Source organism: Mastigoproctus giganteus, chromosome 13 (genome assembly GCF_048544385.1).
Source record: "Mastigoproctus giganteus isolate SK-2022 chromosome 13, ASM4854438v1, whole genome shotgun sequence".
NCBI lineage: Eukaryota > Metazoa > Arthropoda > Arachnida > Uropygi > Thelyphonidae > Mastigoproctus > Mastigoproctus giganteus.
The window spans coordinates 61,228,134-61,253,828 of NC_143587.1; the positions used below are offsets into that span (position 1 = coordinate 61,228,134).

The following is a 25,695-nucleotide window of genomic DNA, read 5'->3' on the forward strand; positions in this document are numbered from 1 at the left end:
TCAGTTGCCACTTCTCAGCCCATCTTCCCAAATTTTCTAGATCCTGTTGCAGTAGCACACTGCCATTACTGTCATTAACAACCCTGCCAACCTTTGTATCATCTGCAAACTTCGACACTAAGCCTGATATACCTTCATCAATATCATTGATAAATATACAAAACAACAGTGGACACAACACCGAGCCCTGTGGGACACCACTAATAACATTAGTCCACGAAGAGCAGCGCCCATTGATTACCACCCTCTGTCTTCTCCCACTCAACCATCCTTTTATCCATTGTAGCAACTTACCCTTAATACTATTCTGCTCCAATTTGTACAGTAGTCTTTCATGCGCAACAGTGTCAAAAGCTTTCCTGAAATTTAAATATATGATATCAAAATTATTTTTTGCATCCAGTTCCTTAGTAACCATACTATCCAATCAAATTTGTCAGACAAGACTTTCCCTTAACAAACCCATGGTGTGTCTTAATTATTGCTGCAGTCTTGTCTAGATGATCCTGCAATGCATCTTTAACCAGTGATTCCATTATTTTACCCGGAACAGAAGTTACTTTAACTGGTCTGTAATTACTCATGTCACCGTTCGATCCCCCTTTGTGAACTGGGGAAACATTAACACATCTCCAGTCCATGGGGACCTCCCCTGAGTCCAAGAATGCTCCCATAATTATGGCTAAGGGTTTGCTTACTTCCTTTGCCGCATCCTTTAATATAACTGGATAGATCCCATCCACGCCAGGTGATTTTCTTGTGTTTAACTTCAACAATTTAATAATTGGCGATCTGGCAACCACCCAGTGATTCGAATCACAGGTCTGAGAACTTCTTAGGAAAGAACTGAAACATGTTAAATAAAATGTATGCATTGCCTTTTCTAGTTAAGGAAATTGAAATGAATTATATATTAAAGTAAATACAAAATTAAGCTTTTATTCTAATTCACTAATCTTTACAGAATATTATTGTTTCCCATGTAGAATATGGCATCACTTCCACATGAAACTGAGCTTCATTTGGCAATGTTACCTTTCTTATTAGTGATGACTCATTTCAATGACAGCTGTCAGTATCAGTTGAAATTCCGGTCAGTCTTCTCAGTGCCATCAGTTTCGAGTGCTTGTTTCCTATAAAATTCAATCTTCATTCAATCTGTGTAATTCATTTTTAATTTTTACTGGTAACCCAATTATGTCAAGAAGAAAAGAGCATTAAAGGAGGAAAAGAGAGTATTCGAAGAAGAGTAGGAATTGCACTATTGCTTCGTTCCAGTGAACGATAAAACAATGTGTTTGCTCTGCGATTCCATATTGAAAACAGTGAAGAAATACAATGCAATCAGTATTATGCGACTCATAAGGACAACAAATATGCTAAACTAGAAGGAGACCCTCGAAAGTCTGCACATAAGAAAATGAAAGATGGAAAGCAGCAGCAGCAACAAACGACGGTCGCCGTAGCCGAGTTGTCAAACGCGCGGGTGCATTAGCTCATGTGCCTTGAGTGACCGGCGTTCAAGCCCGTGACTGCTAAATACGGTGCTGTTTCTTGTATTCTCAGTATATTGTGAACTCCTCTGACCATTTGGTCCTCGCGGAGTATAAACAGAAAATTTATTTATTTTATTTATTCAAAACTACTTCAGGACAAGGGATGACATCACTGAAGCGACACATAAAGTAGCATATATAGTTGGAAGAAGAGGTAAGCCATTTAGCGATGTGGAAATCATAAAATAACTCATTGTTGAAGTTGTGGGATGTTTAGATTGAGCCAAGATTAAGAAGTACAAACAACTACCTCTTTCAAGGAAGACCATAACCGATCGGCAACATGAATTAGCTCGTAATTAGTATTAGAATTAGAAAAGGCATATGACGCAAGAAAGCAAGATTATACAGCATCAGACAAAAAAAAAACCTTCTCATTTCACCCATCCACTCGCTCCAAATGTTTGTCTAATTCTGCATTGAATCTATTTATACTGTCAACTTCTACAATGACAGATGGAAGTTTGTTCCGGAAATCAACCACCAGCTGGCTAAAGGCAAACTTCCGCACATCTATCCTACAATTGACTTTCTCAATTTGAATTTATGTCCTCGCAGGCGATTATTCTGAGCAAAAGGAAGAATTCCATTAGCATTGAGCATGCTCAAACCATTCAAGGCCTTATACACCTCGATCAGATCATCTCACAGGTGCCTAGTCTCCAGACCCTGTAATTTTCAAAACTTAAGCCTTTCTTCGTAAGAATAAACCTTTGTTCCATTCATTCATCTTGTTGCCCTTCTCCGTACTCCTTCCAGCAGCTCTACATCCTTCTTAAAATGAGGCAACCAGACCTGTATACAGTACTCAAGGTGTGGCCTGACCATTGCCTTATTCAGGGGGACAGTCACCTTCTTATCCCTGCCAGAAATATTCCTGTATATCATTCACAAGACACCATGAACTACTCTTGCAGACCGTCTGCACTGCTCAGAAAACTTCATATCTGACTGGACAATTACTCCCAGGTCCTTTTCACTCCAACAATGTCAGAGCAGTACCACACAGTTGATACGTTACTCTGGGCTTACTACTTCCCATATGCAGTACTTTACATTTGTCAATGTTAAGCTTCAGTTGTCACCTCTCAACCCATCAGCTCAACTTTTCTAGATCCTGTTGCAGTAGCGTACTGTCATTATTGTCATTAACAACCCTACCAACCTTCGTATCGTCTGCAAAATTAGACACTCCTGACATACCATCATCAATATTATTAATAAATACAGAAAACAACAATGGACGCAACACTGAACCCTGAGAGACTCCATTAATAACATCAGTCCACGATGAGCATTGTCCATTGATTACCACTCTCTGTCTTCTCCCACCCAACCATCCCTTTATCCATAGCAGCAATTTGCTTCCAATGCCACACTGCTCCAATATGTGCAGCAGTCTTTCATGGGCAACAGTATCAAAAGCCTTTCTAAGTTACAAATATATGATATCAAAGTCATTCTACTCTTGCTGTTCCATTATTCTTCTGCTACTCTTGCAGTCCGTCTGCACTGCTCAGAAAACTTCATATCTGCCTGCACAATTACCCCCAGGTCCTTTTCGTTCTCTACCACATACAAATTGTGATATTATGCAGCTTTGTTGAACCAGTGACCAAATGGACAGAAGCCGTGAAACCGCCCCCAAGTCAGACTGCAATAAACATACATCTCTAATTTTGACTTAACAAAAGGGACAAATCCGCGGTGAGACCCGTATTAGTGACACAGTCTAGTGATAACATTAGCATTAGCATTAGCATTAGTAGAGGCATATGATTCAAGAAAGCAAGCTTATTCAACATCAGCCAAAAAAAAAAAAAAAAAAAACACAACCACTACACCCATTTCACCCCTCCGTTAATTCGAAATACCTGTCCAGCTGAGCCTTAAATTTGTTTAGGCTATCAACTTCAACAACAAGTGATGGAAATCTATTCCACAAACCAACTGCCCGCTGGCTAAAGGCAAATTTCGGCACATCTATCCGACATCCGTCCTTCCTCAATTTGAATTTATGCCCTCTCAGGTGATTATTCTGAGCAAGAGGAAGAATCCCATCGGCATTGAGCATGCTCAAGCCATTCAAAGCCTTATACACCTCTATCAGATCACCTCGCCGATGCCTAGTCTCCAGACACTGTAATTTTCAAAACGTAAGCCTTTCTTCGTAAGAGCAACCCTTTGTTCCATTCACTAATCTTGTTGCCCTTCTCTGTACTCGTTCCAGCAGCTCTACATCCTTCTTGAAATGAGGCCTCCAGACCTCATTTCATAACCACACACTTGACGACCAGATCTGAAAGCTCCGAACTCGTAGTGAGAAGTATACATCGGGCGGGACACATTACGTACAATCCCAAGTGTGACAGCCTTGCCAGACTCTGAAAAAGAAGGCAAGATGGGAAGGAACCTTCGTCCCAGCTATGACACTCCAAAGCACAGCTCAGCTGCTACCATTAAGCTTTCTTTGCCACGCTCCCTTGCGGGGTTCTTTTTCTCCACCACCCAGGAAGGGGGGAGGTTACCCTTGGTCGCTTACCCCCTCGCCATCGCTCTTTTCCCACTGGTGGGGCATGGGTCTGCTCTGCTGATTTGGGGGTCATCTTCTCTATGGATCCCCTTATCTCTGTCTTTTCCCCCAGCATTCAGTCTTCTTCCCCCTTCTCTAACTTATAACCAGCGTCTGAACCATCTCTAAATTGCCTGAGCCCTCCACCCAAAAACTTAATAACATCAGTTGCATAGTCAGTAATCATTTTGTCTAACCCTTATCTGGAGCGGTTTTTTTTTTTTTAGGTCCTAGCCACTGAAATCTCAGGAAATTAGGCGGCAGGACCTGTCAGAGTAAATAACTATAATACTGGTGTACCTGGTCTGCCTCCACGAGGCAGAGTGTGGACAAAATTGGAACCCATTAGGGGCCCAGCGGCTAAATGACCAGAGGAACAACGGTACACGACACTACACAAAGACAAAACCCATACACTTTTAAACCTCTGGCATTGACAGTGTTCTGCTCCACACCCACAACGTATACTGCGCGGAGATGGGGGAACTCCATCTCCCCTTGAAGGACAGGGTGGATGCCCTCGAAGGATTAAAAGTGAGGGCCCATCAAGCTCTCAGCTGCCTATACCAATAACAGAGCTTGCACTTGGTCATCACGCAACACGGCGGCAGCCCCCAAGGCAGAATGCGCTGGTCCCAGAGGAACTAGTAGTTGTTGGTGACTCTATTGTCAGGGAAACGGGAAACACGCTTTGTAAAAAGGATAGGTGGAACAGGACCAGGGTATGTCTCCTAGGGGCAAAGGTTGATGACGTTGTAGAGCGGATATCATCTTTTAAGGGCACAAAATGTGATATAGTTGGACACGTTGGCACTAATGATATTAAGAGTAGGAGACCGGCGGAATTACTTAACAAGTACAGGTCACTGTTGAAAAAAAGCCATGAATTGGGGTTGAATTCGAAATCGTCTGCAATTCTGCCAAGACACGATAAAAGGGAGTATGTGATGAGAGCCCTGTCGATCAATTCGGCCCTGGAAAGATTGTGCAAGGCTCAAGGGGTAGAATTTTTTTCAGCCTGGTCTGTACTTGTTAACAGGAGAGACTGCTTCTACAGGGATGGGATACACTTAAATAGAAAGGGTGCAAGAATGTTTGCTGATGCTATCGAGGCAGTGTTAGGTGGGTCAGAAAACTGCTAGATTGGGGAGATACAAGGACTAATAGATTAACAGTAGCCACTGGCAGAAGTGAAAGTGATTCTTGCACTGCTTCTATTGGAATGAGTCGCAGCCTGGAAAATAAGATGCAGGATATTTCAGAGACTGCTGGGAATCATTGGGGTACAAGTAAACACATGGGTTGTGTTAGGGTAGCTGAGAAAAAGAACAGGTGCATATATATACTTGCGTGTACACCAATGCTAGGAGTTTAGTAAATAAATTTGATGAATTTGAGGTATTGCTCAAAACATCAAAGGCAGATATTGTGGGAATTTCAGAGACGTGGTGTCACACAGATATAAGGAATGCAGAACTGCAATTTGGGGAGAACAATGTCTACAGAAAAGATAGACAGCATAGGAAGGGAGGAGGGGTTATGCTATTAGTTAAGAAATACATAAAATCCAAGGAAGTGAAGCCAGTCGACATTGCTGGACAGAGCAGTGTCGAGTCAGTTTGGTGTGACATAAGCATTGGGAGCTCAAAATTGAGAGTAGGAGCATGCTATAGGCCTAATGACTCTAATGAGTATAATAAGAAATTGTACAGGGAAATAGAGTGGGCCAGTAAATCAGAGCGTCTTTTAATGGGGGATTTTATTTTCCCAGATATTGACTGGAAGATGGGGGCTGGTCACTGACACACTAGCAAGGCTTTTGTGGATTTATTGGATGATTGTTTTCTACATCAGCATGTTCGGGAGGCAACTAGAGGGAGTAGTACCCTTGATTTGATTATCAGTAGTGATTCTTCATGCATTAAGGATCTTCAGGTATATGAACCACTAGGTGGCAGTGATCACAGTGTGCTGAAGTGGGATTTACTCAAAGAGGTAACTGCCATTAGGGGTAAAGGGAAGGGTTATTGCTTTCGTAAAGGGGACTACGATGAACTGAGATAGTATTTAAATTCTATACAGTGGGACCAACTGTTGATGTTACCAACAGCAAATTCAAAATGGGAAGCATTCAAAGAACTTATCTTTGAAGCTACTAGGCTTTACATGCCAACTAAGAAATATTGTTCAAGGTTTAGGCCTAAGTGGATGTCACATGAACTAATGAGACATATGGCAGAGAAGAAAAATGATATGATACGTAGAAATTAACACGTGACACAGAAACCTTTGATAGATGCAAGTTGATCTGTAACCAAGTTACAAAGGAGGTTAGGCAGGCAAAGTAGATTACGAGAAATCTTTGGCAAGGGAAGCAAAGAAAATCAGCAAAGAGTTCTTTAAAGAGTAAACTATAGAGGGAAGGGGATGAATCAGATTGTTCCACTTGATATCGATGGGTCAACTGTTGATGATCCTGCTCAGGTAGCTAACAAACTAAATGAATATTTTGCATCGACATTCACACATGAGGAGTTATTCAGCGAAGGGCATGCCAGAGGTGTATTCCACTCTGGCAGTAAGCTAGAGAACGTTGTAATAACTGAGAGTAAAGTGGAGGAGAAATTGTTGAATATAAAATACAAGAAAGGCACCTGGGGTGGATGGGATCTATCCAGTTATATTAAAGGAGGCAGCAACGGAAGTAAGCAAACCCTTAGCTATAATTGTGAGAGCTTCCTTAGACTCAGGGGAAGTACCCGTGGACTGGAGATGTGCAAATGTGACCCCGTTTCACAAAGGAGGATCAAAGGGCGACACAAGTAATTATAGACCTGTTAGTTTAACTTCTGTTCCCGGAAAATTGATGGAAGCACTGGTTAAAGAAGCACTGCAGGATCATCTAGACAAGACTTCAGTTATAGCTCAGACACAGCATGGTTTTGTTAAGGGGAAGTCTTGCCTAACCAATTTCATTGGATACTATGACGCAATCACAAAAGAATTGGATGCAGGGAATAACTTTGATATTATATCGTTGGAGCTTATAAAGGCTTTTGATACTGTTGCACATGGAAGACTGCTGAAGAAATTGGAGCAGTGTGGCATTGAAGGAAAATTGCTGCTATGGATAAAGGGGTGGTTGAGGGGGAGAAGACAGAGAGTGGTAATCAATGGGCACTGCTCATCGTGGACTAATGTTATTTGTGGAATCCCTCAGGGTTCAGTATTGGGTCCATTATTGTTTTCTGTATTTAGAAATGATATTGATAATGGTATATCAAGCTTAATGTCCAAGTTTTCAGACGATACGAAATTTGGCACGGTTGTGAAGGACACTGCTGACACTATGCTACTGCAACAAAATCTGGAAAGGTTGAGCAGATGGGCTGAGATGTAGCAAATGAAGTTTAACATTGACAAATGTAAAGTACTACATATGGGAAACAGCAACCCCAGAGAGCAACGTATCAACTATGTGGTACTACACTGACAGTGGTAGAGAATGAAAGGGAACTGGGGGTGGTTGTGCAGGCAGATATGAAGTTTTCTGAGCAGTGCAGACGGGCTGCAAGAGTAGCTCATGGTGTATTGTTGATGATATATAGGAATTTTTCTTGCAGGGATAAGGAGGTGATTATTCCCTTGTATAAGGCAATGGTCAGGCCACACCTAGAGTACTGTATACAGGTCTGGAGGCCTCATTTCAAGAAGGATGTAGGGATGCTGGTACGAGTACAGAGAAGGGCAACAAAATTGGTGAATGGAACAAAGGGGTGCTCTTATGAAGAAAGGCTTACGTTTTGCAAATTACAGTGTCTGGAGACTAGGCACCAGCCAGGTTATCTGATAGAGGCGTATAAAGCCTTGAATCGTTTGAGCATGCTCAATGCAGATGGGATTCTTCCTCTTGTTCAGAATAATCACCTGAGAGGGCATAAATTCAAATTGAGGAATGACGGATGTAGGATAGACGTGAGGAAATTTGCCTTTATCCAGCTAGTGGTTGGTTGGTGGAACAGACTTCCATCCCTTGTCGTGGAGGTTGATAGCCTGAATAAGTTTAAGGCTCAGCTGGACAGGTATTTCGAACGGACAGAGTGAAAGTGGTTATTTTTTATTTATTTATTTATTATTATTATTTATTATTATTTTTTTGGCTGATGCTGCATAATCTTGCTTTCTTACATCAAATGCCTCTGCTAATGCTAAAACCCCTGGTGCCGTTTGACACTAAACACACTCTACACTCTACAGTCGTCAGTGTAGTACCACAGAGTTGAAACGTTACTGGAGGGTTACTGCTTCCCATATGTAGCACTTTACATTTGTCAATGTTAAACTTCAGTTGCCACCTCTCAGCCTATCTGCTCAACTTTTCTAGATTTTGTTGCAGCAGCATACTGTCATTAGTGTCCCTAACAACCATGCCAACGTTCGTAGCGTCTGCAAACTTGGACATTAAACTTGATATTCAATTATCAATATGATTTATAAATACAGAAAACACAATGCACCCAACACTGAACGCTGAGGGTCTCCACTAATAACATTTGTCCACGATGAGCAGTGTCCATTGATTAGCACTCTCTGTCTTCTCCTTCCCAACCATCCCTTAATCCATAACAGCATTTTGCCTCCAATGCCACTCTGCTCCAATTTGTGCAGCAGGCTTTCATTTGCAATAGTATGAAAAGCCTTTCTAAGATCCAAACATATGATATTAAAAATTATTCCCTGCATCCAGTTCTTTTGTGAACACATCATAGTATCCAATCAAATTAGTCAGGCAAGGCTTTCCCTTAACTAAACAATGCTGTGTCCGAGCTATAACTGAAGTCTTGTCTAGATGATCCTGCTGTGCTTCTTTAACCAGTGCCTCCATTAATTTCCCTGGAAGAGAAGTTAAACTAACAGGTCTCTCATTACTTGTGTCGCCCTGTGATCCTCCTTTGTGAATTTGGATCGCATTTGCTCACCTCCAGTCAATGGGTACATCTCCTGAGTCCAAAGAAGCTCTCATAATTATGGCTAAAAGTTTGCTTTCTTCCTTTGCTGCCTCCTTTAATATATCTGGAACCCATTCACCCCGAGTGCCTTTTTTATGTTCATCTTAAACAAATTCTCCTCCACTTTACGCTCAGTTATTGCAAAATCATCTAGCTGACTGCAAGAGTTTACTTAACCTCTGGCATATCCCTTCCCGAATAAATCCTCGTGTGGGAATGTAGATGCAAAATACTCGTTTAGTTAGTTACCCACCTGCGCAGGATCATCAACTGTTGAACCATCAATATGCAATGGACCAATCTGATTCATCCCCTTCCTTCTATAGTTTACATAAGTAAAGAACTCTTTTCTGTTTTTCTTTGCATCCTTTGCCAAGGATTTCTCATAATCTTTCTTTGCGTGTCTAATCTCTTTTGTGACTTGGTCAGACCAGCTTATATCTATCAGAGGCTTCCATGTCACCAATTAATTTATATGTATCCCATTCATTTTTCTTCTCTACCATATGTCTCATTAGTTCATCTGACATCCATTTAGGCCTAAAACTTGAACAATATTTCTTAGTTGCTATGTGAAGCCTAGTAACTTCCAAGATAAATTCTTTGAATGCCTCCCATTTTGAATTTGCTGTTGTAACATCATCAGTTGGTCCCACTGTACAGAATTTAAATACTGTCTAAGACCATCGTAGTCGCCTTTACGAAAGCAAAAACCCTTTCCTTTTCCCCTGATGGTAGTTACCTCTTTGGTAAATCCCACTTCAGCACACTGTGATCACTGTAACCTTGGTTCCGTTATCTGCAGATTCTTAATGCATGAAAAATCACTACTGATAATCAGATCAAGAGTATTACTCCCTCTAGTTGCCTCCCGAACATGCTGATATTGGAAACAATCATTCATTAAATCCACAAAAGCTTTGCTAATGTGTGAGTGACCAACCCGCAAATTAAAGTCAATATCTGGGAAATTAAAATCCCTCATTATAAGACTTTCTGATATAGTGGCCCACTCTATTTCACTGCCCAATTGTGCATTGTACTCATTCGAGTCTTTAAGCCTATAACACACTCCCACTCTTATTTTTGCTTTCACAGTGCTTATGTCACTCCAAACTGACTCAACAGTGCACTCTTCATCTATATCAACTGGGTGCACTTCTTTTGATTTTATGTTTTTCTTAATTCACAGCATAACACCTCCCCCCTTTCTATCCTGTCTATCCTTTCTGTACACATTGTACTCCCCAAATTCCAGTTCTGCATTCCTTATATCTGTTTGACACCACGTCTCTGCTGTCCCAACTATATCCGCCTTTGGTGTCGTGACTAACACTTCAAATTTATTTACTATACTTCTAGCATTGGTATACATGGAAGCATACATGCTCCTGTTCGTATTCCTAGTTACTCTAACACATCCCATATACCCACCTATTTCACGATGACTGCCATCCGTTTCTGAAACCCTCAACACTCCTCGTTCCAGGTCGCTACTTATTCTAATAGAAGTTGTGCAAGAATCACCTTCACCTCTGCCTGCGACTACTGTTAAACTATTAGTCCTTGTATCCCCAAAAGCTATCAGTTTTCCGACCCACCTAACGCTGCCTCGATAGCATCAGCCAATATCTTTGCACCCTTTCTCCTTAAGTGTGTCCCATTCCTTTAGAAGCAAAATCTCCTGTTAGCAGTCATAGCAGTTTGCAGTCATAGCATGGATTTAACTAGCAATCATGTCTGGCCAATTTTATTGAATACTGTGATACAATAACAACGGAAGTGGATGATATCATACACTTGAATCTTAGTAAAGCTTTTGATGCTATTGCGCATTAAAGACTGCTGTACAAATTGGGTAGGGTGGCATGAATGGCAAGTTTTTGCAATGGATAAAATTATGATTGAGGAAGAGAACACAAAGAGTAGTTAACAATGGGCAGTGCTTTTTCTTGGACTAATGCTATTGACAGTGTTCGACCCAGTTCACTGCTAGGCCCAAGGTTTGGAGGTGATATGGGAAATGTTGGTTCGTTGTTTTTTTTGGCTGATGCTGTATAAGATCGATTTCTTGCATTTTGCCATTGCTAATACTAATATCCCATCAAGATCCTATGTTAGAATCCCCTGGATTTTTGTAATGGGAATTGTGGCCACTGACCTGCTATTCTGGTGATTAATATAATGCTACATCATTGTTCGAACTCTTCCCACCTTTTTGTAACTCCCCCTTATGATGGACCTAGCGGTATAGTAGCTTTGTCACTGGTTTCGAGCCAACCGAGCCAATTATTCCAACAAAATTGGATAAAGACGTTATGAGTTTTATTTTAACATGACGGTCACATTCAAAAGCTCTAACGGCACAAGGAATTCCCCTTCCCCAAAGGTCTGCCAAGGGTAGATAAATTACTGTTTCCGTGTTGATCCTAAATATTTTTTAGCCTGTATATTGGACCCTACCTCCCCAAGTTAGAAAATGAAATTTCGTCCCCGTGGACGATCTTTTTTAAGATGTAATGCTCTGAGAGTTTTGTTTTTTAATTTTTAAATAGTGAAGAACAATTTCTGAGATTTTTAATCAGGATACAGTTTGCTTTTATTTTTATGTGGAAAAGCTTGAGTAACAATCTTTTAATGCATTTTTATTATGTCACCTAGTTGATTGCCACACTGTTTTCAGAACGTCAGTGAATCTTAGTCATATGATCTTTTGCGCAGTTTTGACGTATTAATGCGCCACGTTCTACGACATTTGAGTAAAATTATATTAAAATTTGCTATGCCCATTATCTTGATTTATTTTTATATTTAATAGGTAGTATATTATTTTATTATAATGGTTATCATAGTATTAATTCCACCAGTTTATAATAATATTTTTTAATTAATTCGGATCTATTTTCTGTGCCTTTTATACACTATTCGAAAGTTACACCTATTTACAAACAACCGCCATTACCATCTTGGTGGTGTTCAGCAATTGTGACTAGTGTTGCATTTGAAGGTTCATTGTTAGATCGTAGGATAGTGCGTGTCAAGAAGCGGTGTGGCAAAATTTTTGAACTATAAGTACACTTAGGCGTCTGTCTGTATCGTTAGTGTTATTGTGCACTATCAGATGAACTAGAATAAATCATGAAGTTCCAGTACAAGGAAGAACATCCTTTTGAAAAGCGGAGAGCAGAAGGAGAAAAGATCAGAAAGAAGTATCCAGATAGAGTTCCTGTAAGTAGAATCTGCGAATTAAAAATGACTATGGAATCTGTCGTTTTCAGCAATGTTTGAATTACTTTCATGTGTATATACATATATGTACCTCAATCCGGCCTTATTTTATTTGCGATTTTTAAAATTCATCTTAGTACTGATAGTGTAAAGGCGAAGTGGTGCGCTGTTATTACTGCGTAATTGCACCAAAAATTCTATTTATTTATTATTATAATTTACTTATATATATTCAATACATTTCTGGATTTTATAAGTTAAGAAGATTACGACATTGTCGATGTTAGTATAATTGATGCAAATTCAGGTATTGTTCAAAATTCCTAACAGGTGTCCACTTCTTTAGAAAACATCAAGAAGAATAAAGTAGGATGCTTTTCCAAACTAGTCTTTTTTTTTCGGATTAAATCATTATATTGGCGTGACATTAGGATGATTTGCTGATAAATGCTATATGAACTGTTATAATTTTCACAAAATTTAAGTTTTAATTTGGAATCTTTTAAAATATTCCATTGTGTTGATTATAATGGGGGGATCGAAGGGTGACACGAGTAATTAGTTTAACTTCTGTTCGGGATAAAATAATGGAGTCACTGGTTAAAGATGCATTGCAGGATCATCTAGACAAGACTACAGCAATAATTCAGACACAGCATGGGTTTGTTAAGGGAAAGTCTTGTCTGACAAATTTGATAGGATATTATGATGTGGTTACAAAGGAACTGGATGCAAAAAATAATTTTGATATCATATATTTGGATTTCAGGAAAGCTTTTGGCACTGTTGTGCATGGAAGACTATTGTGCAAATTGGAGCAGAATGGTATTAAGGGTAAGTTGCTACAATGGATAAAAGGATGGTTGAGTGAATCAATGGTAATTGATGGGCGCTGCTCTTCGTGGTAATTAATGGGCGCTGCTCTTCGTGGACTAATGTTATTAGTGGAGTCCCACAGGGTTCAGTGTTGGGTCCTCTGTTGTTTTGTATATTTATCAATGATATTGAAGGTATATCAGGCTTAGTGTCGAAGTTTGCAGATGATACAAAGGTTGGCAGGGTTTTTAATGGCAGTGTGCTACTGCAACAGGATCTAGATAATTTGGGCAGATGGGCTAAGAAGTGGCAACTGAAGTTTAACCTTGACAAATGCAAAGTACTGCATATGGATAGAAGTAACCCCAGAGAAACGTACCAACTGTGTGGTACTACACTTAAAGTGGTAGAAAATGAAAAAGACCTGGGAGTAATTGTGCAGTCAGATATGAAGTTTTCTGAGCAATGCAGACAGGCTGCCAGGGCAGGTCATGGGGTTTTGTCAATGATTTATAGGAATTTTGCTAGCAGGGAGGGAGGTGATTGTCCCTCTGTATAAGGCAATGGTCAGGCCACGCCGTGAGTACTGCGTACAGGTCTGGAGACCTCATTTTAGGAAGGATATAAATTTGCTTGAGTGTGTACAGATAAGGGCAACAAGGTTGGTGAGGGGAATGAAGGGATCCTCTTACCAAGAGAGGCTTAAGTTCTGCAAATTGCAGTGGCTGGAGACTAGGCACCTGCGTGGTGATCTAATTGAGGTGTATAAGGCCTTGAATGGATTGAGTATGCTGAATTCTAATGGGATCCTTCCACTTGTTCAGATTATGAACCTAAGGGGGCATAAATTCAAATTAAGAAAAGACAGATGTAGAATAGATGTGTGGAAATTTGCCTTTAGACAGCAGGTGGTTAATTGCTGGAACAAACTTCCATCTGTCGTGGAAGTTGATAGGTTAAATAAATTTAAGGAGGAACTGGACAGGCATTTGGAGGGAATGGTGTGATTTTTTTTTTTTTTTTTCTTGGCTGATGCTGCATAAGCTCATACACTTGCTTTTTGCATCACATGCCACTACCATTACTACTACAGGCAGATGTCACGTGACATAACAAAATGGTGGAGCTGAAAATGAAGAAAAAGGAATAGTAAACAGCAATTTTTTTTTAAAACAAGTAACAAATATTCACACCATGTGCAATGACTGATTCTTCTTGCCTGTACGTTAGACAATTTTGCCAGCATTAACAATGAGAATTGCTGATGCACGTGAACAACGGAAATGGTTTTCTTTTTTCACTGTTTGGTGGGGGATGCCACCCCCCCCCCCAACTCTCTTTGTGCCCAAATATTATTACACAATTTCACAAGCAGAAAACAAAAAAAAAAAAGACAAAGAAAAAACACAAGCAACAATAATTAATGGCACATACAACTGCTGATGCATGTGAACAACAGAAATTCTTTTTTTTTTTTTTTTTTGTGTTGGGGGCTGCTGCCCCCAAACCCTCTCTGTTGTAGCCATACATATAGGATTTCACAAGAAAAACAAAATAAAAAAGACAAAGAAAAACACAAAAAAAAGACGACAAAAAACTTCCTCAATCAATCCTGAATTGCTGAATAATCAAAAAGTATAAAAAAAAATTTTTTTTCCTTTTTATATTATCTTATTTTTTAAATTGTATTCTATTTATTTATTATTATTATTTATTTATTTTTATTTTTTGGCTGGTGCAGCATAAGCCATAAGCTTCCTTGCACCATGTGGCCATTGCTAATGCTAATACTAAATCATGTTATGAACAACGGTGCTTCTGGAAATCATGTGGCCCTTCCATTCTCTGGACTGTATGACGAGATGAGGGGGCAAAACAGTGGATCCTCCGTAGCAGAGTGGTCAGGAGTGGGAGTGCAGTAGCACACGCTCTTTCAGTAGACCGGGGTTCAAGCCCCTGACTGCTAAATATGGTCGATCTGCCAACCTGCACGGGACCAGCGTGGCAGATTATGGTCCATTTTCCTCAGCACGAATTGTTGAGGAGGCTTCCATCCTGCAATGGGTTGATAATGGCTGCAGTTTACCTTTTTTTTTTTTTTTTACCTGGCAATCATTGCCATATATGCAACAGTCTGGAAGGGCACCCTTAACTGAATCTCAGCCAGAGCACCTTTTTGTTCCCCTCACCAGTCTCATTGACCTTTTCCGTATCTCTTCCAGTAGATCCACAGCCTTACTAAAATGAGGTCTCTGTCTCCAGACCTATATGCAGTACTTAAGATGTGGCCTAACCATTGCCTTATACTATGGGATAAACTTCCATCACCTCCTTATCCCTGCCTACAAAATAGTAGTAATGGCAAATGATGCAAGAAAGCAACCTTATATAGCATCAACCAAAAAAAAAACAGTTCACCTATTTGTATCCAAGAGTTTGACTAGTTCTCCTTTAATTTATTCAATACATCCACGTCCATCACAACAGATGGAAGCCTGTTCCAACAATCCACTTGCTGAAGGCAAACTTCTGCACATCTCTCCTGCAACCATCCTTCTTTAACTTGAATTTATGTCCCCTCACATGAGTAGTCTCGGCAAGTGGAAGAATGCCATTAACATTTAGCATACCTAATCCATTCATGACTTTAAACACCTCAGACATGACTTTAAACACCTCAGTCAGACTTTAAACATCTCCCTGCAGGTGACTGGTCTTGAGACACTGCAATTTGCAGAACTGAATCCTTTCTAGGTAAGAGCACCCTTTTGTTCCCATGACCAATCTGGTTGGCCTCTGCACCCATTCCAGCCAATCTACATCCTTCCTTAAGTGAGCAGGCCTCCAGACCTGTATACAGTACTGAAAGTGCTTCTTAACCATGGCCTTATACAAAGGGATAATCACCTCCTTATCCCTGCTAGCAAAGTTTCTGTATATCGTTAAGAAAACACCATGAGCTGTCCTGGCAGCATGTCTGCACTGCTTAGAGAATTTCATGTCTGACTCCACAATTACCCCCCAGTCTTTTTCACTCTCCCCTACCCTGAGCATAGTACCACACAGTTAATAAGTTACTCTGGGGTTACTGCTACCCATGTACAGTACCTTGCATTTGTCAATGTTAAACTTCAACTGCCATTTCTCAGCTCATCAACCCAATTTTCATAGATCTTGTTGCAGTAGCTCACCCCGCTGATTGTCCTTAACCACCCTGTCAACATATGCATCATCTGCAAATTTAGACAATTAACCTGATATACCTTCATCCGTAGCATTGATATATATTGAAAACAACTGGCCCAACACTGAACCTTGGGGAATCCTATGAGCTATCCTGTCAGCCTGTCTGTACTGCTCAGAGAACCTAATGTGAGTGCACAGTTATCCTAGGTCTTTTTCATTTTCCACTACCCTGGGTGTACTACAAAGTTTGTACATTAATCTGGAATTACTGCTACCCACATGCAGTATCTTGCATTTGTCAGTGTTAAACTTCAGTTGTCATTTCCCAGCCCATCTGCTAAGCATTTCTAGATCTTGTTGCATACCTTGACTACTGTTATTAACCACCCTGCCAACTTTTATGTCATCTGCAAACTTAGCCATAAGAAGGAGGCATTAGAAGTAATGCCTTCTTAACGGAATTAGAATTAAGTATGTAGAGAGTTAAAAAGTTGTTATTTTTGTGTTTATTGGCACATTGACAACAGAGATCATAGTGTGCCAGAGTTAAAAGGATTTATTATTTAATTGAACATCGCTATTATCTGAAAAAAATGAAATGTTTACTTGTTATAGAGTAACTGTATAAGGTAGTAGCCATAATTGTCAGTATCTCTTGTTAATTTACATTTTACAATTTCATTTTTAATAATATGGATAATTTTCAAAAATAATTTTGGAGAATTTCTTATTTCAAGGATTTTCTGAGAATATTCTCTGTTTACTTCATTAACTGTAGCTACCTTCATTATTGTTCCATCTGTGTTACTAAATAATGTGAAATTTTTAATCCTGTTTATTTTTCACCCCTTTGGAGAAACAAATGATAATTATTTGAAATGAAATAATTTTACATATCATGCATAAGAACTTTGAGGCTTGTTTTATAAATTTCCATTGGCTATTAAAAATATTACTGATAGTTTCATTTGTTGCTGCTCACCTGCTTGAAATTGCTGTTAATCGATTCTTAGAATAAGAAGTGTTAAAAAATATCAAAATATGTAGCATATCATACTCTAATAAACTCAGAGAACCAAAAATGAAGAAAGTTATATAAGAAAATTAATATGTTGTATCAGTTACCAAGCTTGTGATGATATACCATGGAATAACATGACAAGTTTACCAAGTTCCTAATTAAAGAAATGACTGTCTACAAATAAGATTAAGGACAGATCTGTAGATTTTATGTGAAATTAGAGTGGTGAGGAGATGAATGGAGCTCGGAAAACAAATGCTTTGTGATTACCTTAGTGACGTGATAATTGTATTGTGTGAAGCATCTTATATTACAATAAAGCTGTATTAATGAGGGTATAAAACAAATGGTTTGCTGGGAATAGCAGTCATGCTCAACTCACAGGTCCATAATTACTTGTGTCAGCCTTTGATCCTCCTTTGTGAATTGGGTTATTGACTTAGCACTGTTAGTCCAACATTGGTGGGTTTTTGCTAGTCAGTTTGGTGCTGTATATAAAATTAAACACTAATCCAAAAGCTTAATCTCTTTTATGTACAGTGAATCCCGTTAATCCAGACTTATTATTATTATTAACCATATGGGGCAAGGAAGCCTGAGGCTTATGCTGCACCAGCCAAAAAAAAAAAAATTTCTGAATTACCCAGAGAGAGAGAAGTAGAAGGGAATCACCAAGAAAGAGAAGAATGATGATATCCAGCTCAGGACCCTGGGTGTGCCAAGCCCATACTCACCAGATATGAGCCCCTGGACTTGATGGAACTGCACTCAGCCTGGATTAGTGAAAGTCCAGATTAACCAGAAGCTATCTTGAATATACCAGTTTTTATTTAAAGTTACTAAATAACAAAATCTTAACTAAATTGGGTTTTATATTAAATTAATAAAACAATATTTTAAAGTAAAAATTATAAAAAGTAAAATAGTACGGTAAGTAAACAAAATATTGTACAAAGCAATAAAGTTTTAACATAATATAGTTTTTTTTTTTTTTTTTTTTCCAATAAAGTTTTAACATTATATTACACAAAATTAAGTGCAAAAATATTACAACGCAAAACAAATAACTATTTTCTAGAAGTTTACTTGAAATAATTCTCAATGTTTTTTTGCTTTAATTTTGAAACTCGCTTTTCGGCCACACAATCTTGCAGACGCTTCAAGGTCAGAAGTTCACCAGCTGATATGTCATCCTGTCTCTCAAAATAAATCAATAGCTTCTCCATAATTCCAGTTGCTTCAGTGTGACTCGCGCCAGTTGTTTCCTCACACACCTTGTCATCAGCGTTATCTTCATTAGCTTGCAACGATGATGATGAACATGCTTGCATGATGTCTATCTTAGTCAGGATCTGATGTACTAGATATTATCACACATTATCCATGGGGGCAATGTCTTCATTTGTTATGTCTGAACAATCCCCTAAACGTTGAAATAACTGAACAAAATCATTATCATCGTTGTCATCATCAGAATCCAAAGAAATATCCATTTCCTTCTCAGATCTTTCCATTGGAACATCAGGCCAGTTTTTTCCAGCATTTTATAAGGGTAGTCTTATCAGTTTCGTCCCAAGCTGCAGCAATAAAATAAATGACTGTCTTTGTGTTGACATTTTTAAGAAGGTCCATAAAGTTTGATTTTTCTTCAAGCTCCTCTTGTTCTAACAGTGAGATTATCAACTTCTATCTGTACTGTCACTTCACAGCCTCTATAACTCCTTGATCCATAGGCTGTAATAGTGCAGTAATGTTGGGTGGCAAAAATTTTACAAAGATGTTGGCAGATCTCAATTCTTCTGCTTGGTGGGTTGGAGTGTTATCAATGAATAAATCTGCTTTTTCTTCCAGTCCTTGATGCTTTAAATATTTTTTAACTAAAGGAGCAAATGAGATGAAAAACCAATCTTTAAAAAGATCTGAGCTCATTCAAGCTGATTTTTGTGACATGTACTTAGCTGTGAGGGCATTTAACTTTACATTTTTAAGAGTGTGGGGCTTAGCAGATTTTCCTGTGACTAACAGTGGTAACTTTAAATTCCGGATGCATTACTGCACAAAAGCAATGTCACTCTTTCCTTACTCAATTTATGTCCTTTAGCTGAAGAGTCAAGTTTTGATGCAAGTGTTTTTTTTTTTTTTTTTTTTCTCTTTTGGTAACATTTTGAAAAATAAACCAGTCTTGTCAGCATTAAAAATTTTGGATAGAACTAAACTTTCTTCACTAATAAACTTGAGAAACTGTACAGTAAACCCCCACTATTTGCGGTATCTGTATTCACGGTCGCTGATTTAATATAAAATGAAACCTAAAAAGCGCCCATAAAAAAACATGGGCGTGGCTAAAATTATCTTTCCCGGTCAAAACAGCGCTCAGTGGGTGGGGGGGGGGGAGGTAACAAAGTTGCGAGCGTGGATGTTTCTCATTAATCCTTGTTCAGTATGTGTTATGCGCTTGTCATGGAAGGTTTTGTCCTTTGCTTTTAATTTATATGCTTATAAATTGATATGCTTACAAAAGTGATAAATCTACCGTTTTGCAGTGTAAAACAGACTTTTTCGAGTGTGTTAACGGAAGAAAGTGACTTTATTGTGGACAAGTTCTTTCTAACCCCCACAAAAATACGGCTACGAATAACAAGGGAAATGTGAAAATATCAAAGAAGGTGATGACATTAGCGAATAAAATTGAGCTATTAGACAAAATTTCTAATGGTGAAAGTGTCTCCTCAGTGGCAAAACATTATAAAATCAATGAGTCAACGGTACGATCAATTAAAAAAATTGGAAGAAAAAATCCGCCGTAGTGTCCGTGAAAATGCACCAATTGCTTCAAAAATTTGCTCTAACTCGTGATGTTAAATTAGAAAAGATGGAAAAAGCTTTAAATCTGTGGATAGAAAACCGAACTCAAAATAAAATTCCGTTAAGTTCACTCATCATTCGTGAAAAGGCAAAACTCCTTTATCAACACTTTAGCGAAACTGGTGATAGTACTGGCGGGATAAGTTTTTTTTTGCTAGCAAAGGTGCTGGTTTGAAAGATTTGTTTGAAATTTCTAATAAATATTACATTTAATATTAAATTGTTTCTTTTTTTCATTTCGATGCCATATGCTTGCATTTCACTATGTACTGTCTATGTACATAGTCATATTATGAAGGTACGTATAATACATACATAGACAATTTTAGACTAGTTTTTCTTATATATTTCATATATTTCATACTTTGGAACGGAACCCCTTTATTACTATGGGAGCCATAACTCAGTATTCGCGGGGGTTTACTGTACTTTAAATTCTTCACTTGCGACACAATCACCAGAAAGACTTTCACCTGTAATTCCGTGCTGTTGGATTCCGTGACACTCCTTTCACCTTGATAACCACCCCAAACTCGAAGTAAAAGATGGGTCACCTCCTAACTCTTCGTTGAGGCTAAGAGTCCTTGATTGAAGAATTGAGCCTGAAAGAGTAACCCCCTTGCTCTCGTTCTTGACGAAACCAAATGTATAAGGCCTCGTCCAAATTTTAATTTTTTGTCTGCTTAATGGTAGATCTATTTCCTAAGCTGTCTTTGGCCACCATTTTTGCACAGACGTTTTCGATTGCTTTCCTATTTTCTTTTTTTCTTTTTTTTCTTTTTTTTCAATTGGAAACAGTTTATTTTGCCACCCCTATATCGAGAGCAATCTTTTTTAAACTTTCCCCCTTATCAGTGCGAAAAAGCATGTTCAATTTTTGTTCCATCGACATGGTAACACTCTTTCTTTTTGTTGCTATCTTCTGTTAACTCAAAACCACAAAAAAACAGTAAAAACAAAGCGATACAGCAGGTAAAGAACTGAGGTAAGGTGTGCGCATGGACAATTCTAGTGGTATCTGTCAACTGAATACAATAGCTGAGCGACTGATTTGTGAGTCATTTCCAACAATGCATGATTCATCCCCATCACTGATCACATGCTACTACGCACCATCACATTCTCTTATCCACTGTAGTGGGCAGTTACCGCTTAGTGTGTGCATGACTAGTTGTAGTCCCTTTATCCCTGCTCTTCTTGTTTACAATGACGTCATTAATATAAAACTTAGCTAGGCGAGCTCACACTTGTGTAAATATGTCATACAATTTGCAGGAAACCACTCATAAGTCAGTTATTTTTATAATTCCTCCCATGTATTTTTTTTTTTTTTTGTTTTAAATAGTTAGAATTTTTCCCCTGACAGAAAATCATCAGGGTCTGGATTAATGAGGTTCTACTGTATTTTGAATGGTTTTAAGTGAATAAATATTCCCCTAATTCATCTTTATAAACATAGAGGGAAAAAAAGGAAAAAAAAAAGTGAGTGATGAGATTAGCAACAACAGCACTCTCATCTAGTTGAATTGTACATACAGGTAGGCTCCGATTTACGCCCGGGTTGTGTTCCACCTCAGGGTCATTAACTGAAGCGGTGTAAATCAAGGAATAATGATAATGTATTTAAATGAGATAGGTTCCTTCACTACGAAAATTGAACCATAAGAGTTAATATAAATGTTTTTTTATATTAAATATTTGTGGTTATTTTATAATTATGAGATATAACTAATATTTATAGATAAAATATGAGTAATAAGATAAAAATTTAACTTACTACTATCTGCTCCCCCCCCCCATTGATGTTCTTTGACAGTGGCTTAATGGGGCAGCATTAATGTGATGGTGGATCGACCAGTTCTGCAGGTTCTTTGGCCTTAGAAAAGAACTGCAGCAATGAAATCTGTTGAGTCTTTCTCTCTTCTAACATATTGTAGTAGGGCTTCAGTATGTTAGTAACAGCTCTTTAGATGGAATAGCTACATTCCCAGTCTGGGTCATTATCACAGAGTTTTAACAGCCTGTTTGTATTTCTGCCAAAGCTGATTGAAGTGTCTTTGTGGTGAGGATCCTAATTTGGCACAATCTCATGCTCTTCTTCCTCGGAATCTTGTTTAGCCAGTTGTGCAACCAGCTCCTCCAAGTCCTCTGAAAGAGGCTCACCATATCTTTGCAGCAGCTCATTGACATCATCAATGTCAACCTTGTCAAGGCTGACATCCTCAGCCATCCGAGTGACATCTTCAGCTAATGCTGAAACTGGCTCAAACTCAAGAAAGTAAGACACTGCATCAGGCCACAATTTCCTCCAAATGCTACTCATGCATGATTGCAACACTTCTTTTCAGGCTGCAGAAATATTGCTTATGGCCTTAAGGATGTTGTAGAACCTCCAGTAGTCCCTCACAGTCACCGAGTTAGATGCCTGCACTGCCTCAACAATCCCTTTGAAGGTCTTACTTAAATAGTACACCTTGAAAGTCGCAATAACACCCTGATCTGTTTGCTGCAACAGTGAGGTGGTGTTGAGTGGCAAATAAATGACCTTCACATTCAGAACGTCATTAGGGATATCTTCAAGGTTAGCTGGATATCCTGGAGCATTGTCGAGGACTAAAACAATATTTTTGGGCAAGTTGTTTACTGCACAAAATTGGGCCTCCTCTGGACAAAAGTATGACTTGTATCATTCACTAAAAAGGGTCTGGGTCACCCACTCCTTTTTATTAGAGCCCTAGAAAACAGGAAGTTGAGTCTTCACAGTACCTTTCATAACACGTGGATTCTCTGAATGGTACACCAACATCGACTTTAACTTAAAAAGTGCCTGGTGCTTTGCCACCCAGAAGTAATGTAAGCCGATCTTTTCCAGCCTTATAACCAGGGGCAGACCTCTCTTCACAGACTATGTACATCCTACCAGGCATCTTCTTCCAGTACAACCCATTTCATCAACATTAAAGACCAAGTCTGGGGTGTAGCGGCCTTCATCCATTAACTTTTGGAATATGGGAGAATATTCCTCAGCATCTGCAGTGTCAGCGCTAGCCACCTCACCAGTAATTTTTACATTGTGAATTCTGGTCCGGTTTTTGAACCTGGAAAACCAGCCCCCACTAGCCAAAAATGATTCAGTTCCTCCCAGTTCCTCATTAATTTCATTGAACAGGCTCCTAGCCTTGTCCATAACCATTGCCTGTGTTACAGGAATGTTATTTTGGTTCATATCGTCTATTCACAGCACTAATAACTTAATCTTCTCCATTGTCTCACTTCTTGAATAAGTTGTTCTAGAAACGCTTGCATTAACAATTCCTGTATGTGACTGCTTTTTCTTCTCGGCATTATTCATAATGGTCGTAACAGTAGAAGGTGCTAAATTTAAGGTCTTGCACACCTCCAAACACAGCTCACCAGATTCCATACAACGAATAATACCCATTTTCACTTCGATCATTAGAGATTTGTGGCTTTTTTTAACATGTGCGGGCACAGATTCATCACTACGCTTAGGAGATATGGTTACACAATTTATTTAAAATAATAAGGCACTAATGAACACAGGAAATTATTAAACTTTAATGCACAGTTCACAACACTAGTGCCATCTAGGTACCCACTTCCTGTGTGCATTTACACTTGTGCTTTCAAATTTTCTTTTTTTATATATATATTTTATATTTTCATTATTATTTTAAAAGGGCGTTAATGTGAAATGGCATAAATTGAAGCGTCATAAAGCAGGGCCTACCTGTATTAGATTAATTTCAGATTTGGGTTCAGTGTTTGTTTATTGTTCAAACATAGCCAAAACTCACCCACACAAAGGTGTACTCAAAACATTACAGTTGTCCATTAATCGAACATGACAAGAGATAATACAATAATAGCATTGAGAGTAGTTGTGTAGCATCTCTGCAGTCAACAGCTCTAATTGGCAACCTGTTCAAGACAGCTCCTACCACCCAATTTACTCACAAAAGATCTGTAAGAGTACAGCAATACCTTGCCTAGCACAGCTTCAAACAGCACAGGTTTCACCATAACAAGATTTTCAATAAAGTTCAAGTCAAAAATTTACTGTACATATTAAAACTCATGCAGTAGCCTACTCTATTCCATGAGTTTTTGCATATCGCTTACTCTACATATATGCTGTATTGTCGTAGCCTAGGTACACATACATATATGCTGCTGCAGTGCCAACTCTATTATCTTACATGAAATACATCAGGCAGTCAGCGGCAATGTGTGGCAGTGTTCAGTATTCTTAATCCCATCCTGACAAGACGACATGATAGCTTTTCATTTCACAATTTATTTTTTATCCCTTTAAATACTAACGAAAATATATTTGCATCTTGGCTAGAAATCACTGCCAACAACATGCATTCTGTGTGGCAGCATGTTTTGCCCCTTTGGCAAATGATTTCACTGGTTTTGAATTGCAAGTTCAGAGAAGACATTGCAAAGATCTGAAAAGATTTGGGATTCAAAACTTTGGACGCTGCATGTGTACATGACTGCGCTGCCTCACATGCAAATGACTTAGATGATGTCTATCCTTGAAATTGACAAGCAAACTGCATATGAAGAAGAGGAAAACAATTCTGAAGTGGCACCAAAAGAATTTTCAACAGAAGAATTGGAGAAAGTTTTTTTTTTTGGGGGGGGGGTTGTCAACCCCCAGAAGATGGAGGGAGACTCAAATGCTTAACATAGCATCAAGATACGGCAAATTTTCAAGATGGGATTCGATGCTACAAAGACTTGTACACCAAGAAAAAGAAAACAACTTCACCAGACTTCATTTATTGAAATACCTAAATAAACAATAAAGCTTTTTTCTTTTCTCATCTCTCATGATAACTTTTCATTAATAAAATTTTTGCAATATTTTTTATTTCAAATCCTTTTCAAATCTGTCAAGTGCAAATTGTTTATAGATTTATTATAATTTGTTTATAGACTGTTTTTCTGGTACTCATTCAATTAAAATCCATTATAATTATACCTCAATCAGCACGGTTTCACATAGCACAGAACAGTTTCGGTACCAATTATAACGGGTGGAATTAGCTATTCTGTGACTGTGGGTATCCTATATTAACACACTCCTGAAATTCTAAGACTCAGTGATTTTGAACAGCTTCAGGTAATGTAAACTTAGTACAGTTAAAAAAATAAAACATTTTTACTTTCACTAGTTGTTAACAGTCAATTTTTATGCATAAATAATTCTTAAATTCACATCACATCACATCACAATGTATACGAGTTTGTGTTTACTCGCATATCTCACTACAGGCAGGTAGAGGATGGTAGAGGGACACTGATCTGCTATTACCTGCAGATAATAGGGTTTGCATGTGTCACAGATGGCACTAATGCTGGGGAGGGTTAACATGTTCCACCTTTCTTAATAGCAGAGAGACTGTTGTA

The 25,695-nt window shown here is 38.7% G+C and overlaps 1 protein-coding gene across 1 annotated transcript in view; it reads left to right on the forward strand.

The window, feature by feature from the left end:
- The first annotated feature begins 12,018 nt into the window (after window positions 1-12,018).
- Window positions 12,019-25,695, forward strand: part of Atg8a (GABA type A receptor-associated protein autophagy-related 8a) — a 34,355-nt gene continuing 20,678 nt past the window's right edge. The window contains exon 1 of the mRNA XM_090388055.1: window positions 12,019-12,365. Within this exon, the coding sequence (XP_090244181.1) occupies window positions 12,276-12,365 (90 nt within the window). The 5' untranslated portion in view covers window positions 12,019-12,275. The remainder of the gene's footprint in view (window positions 12,366-25,695) is intronic.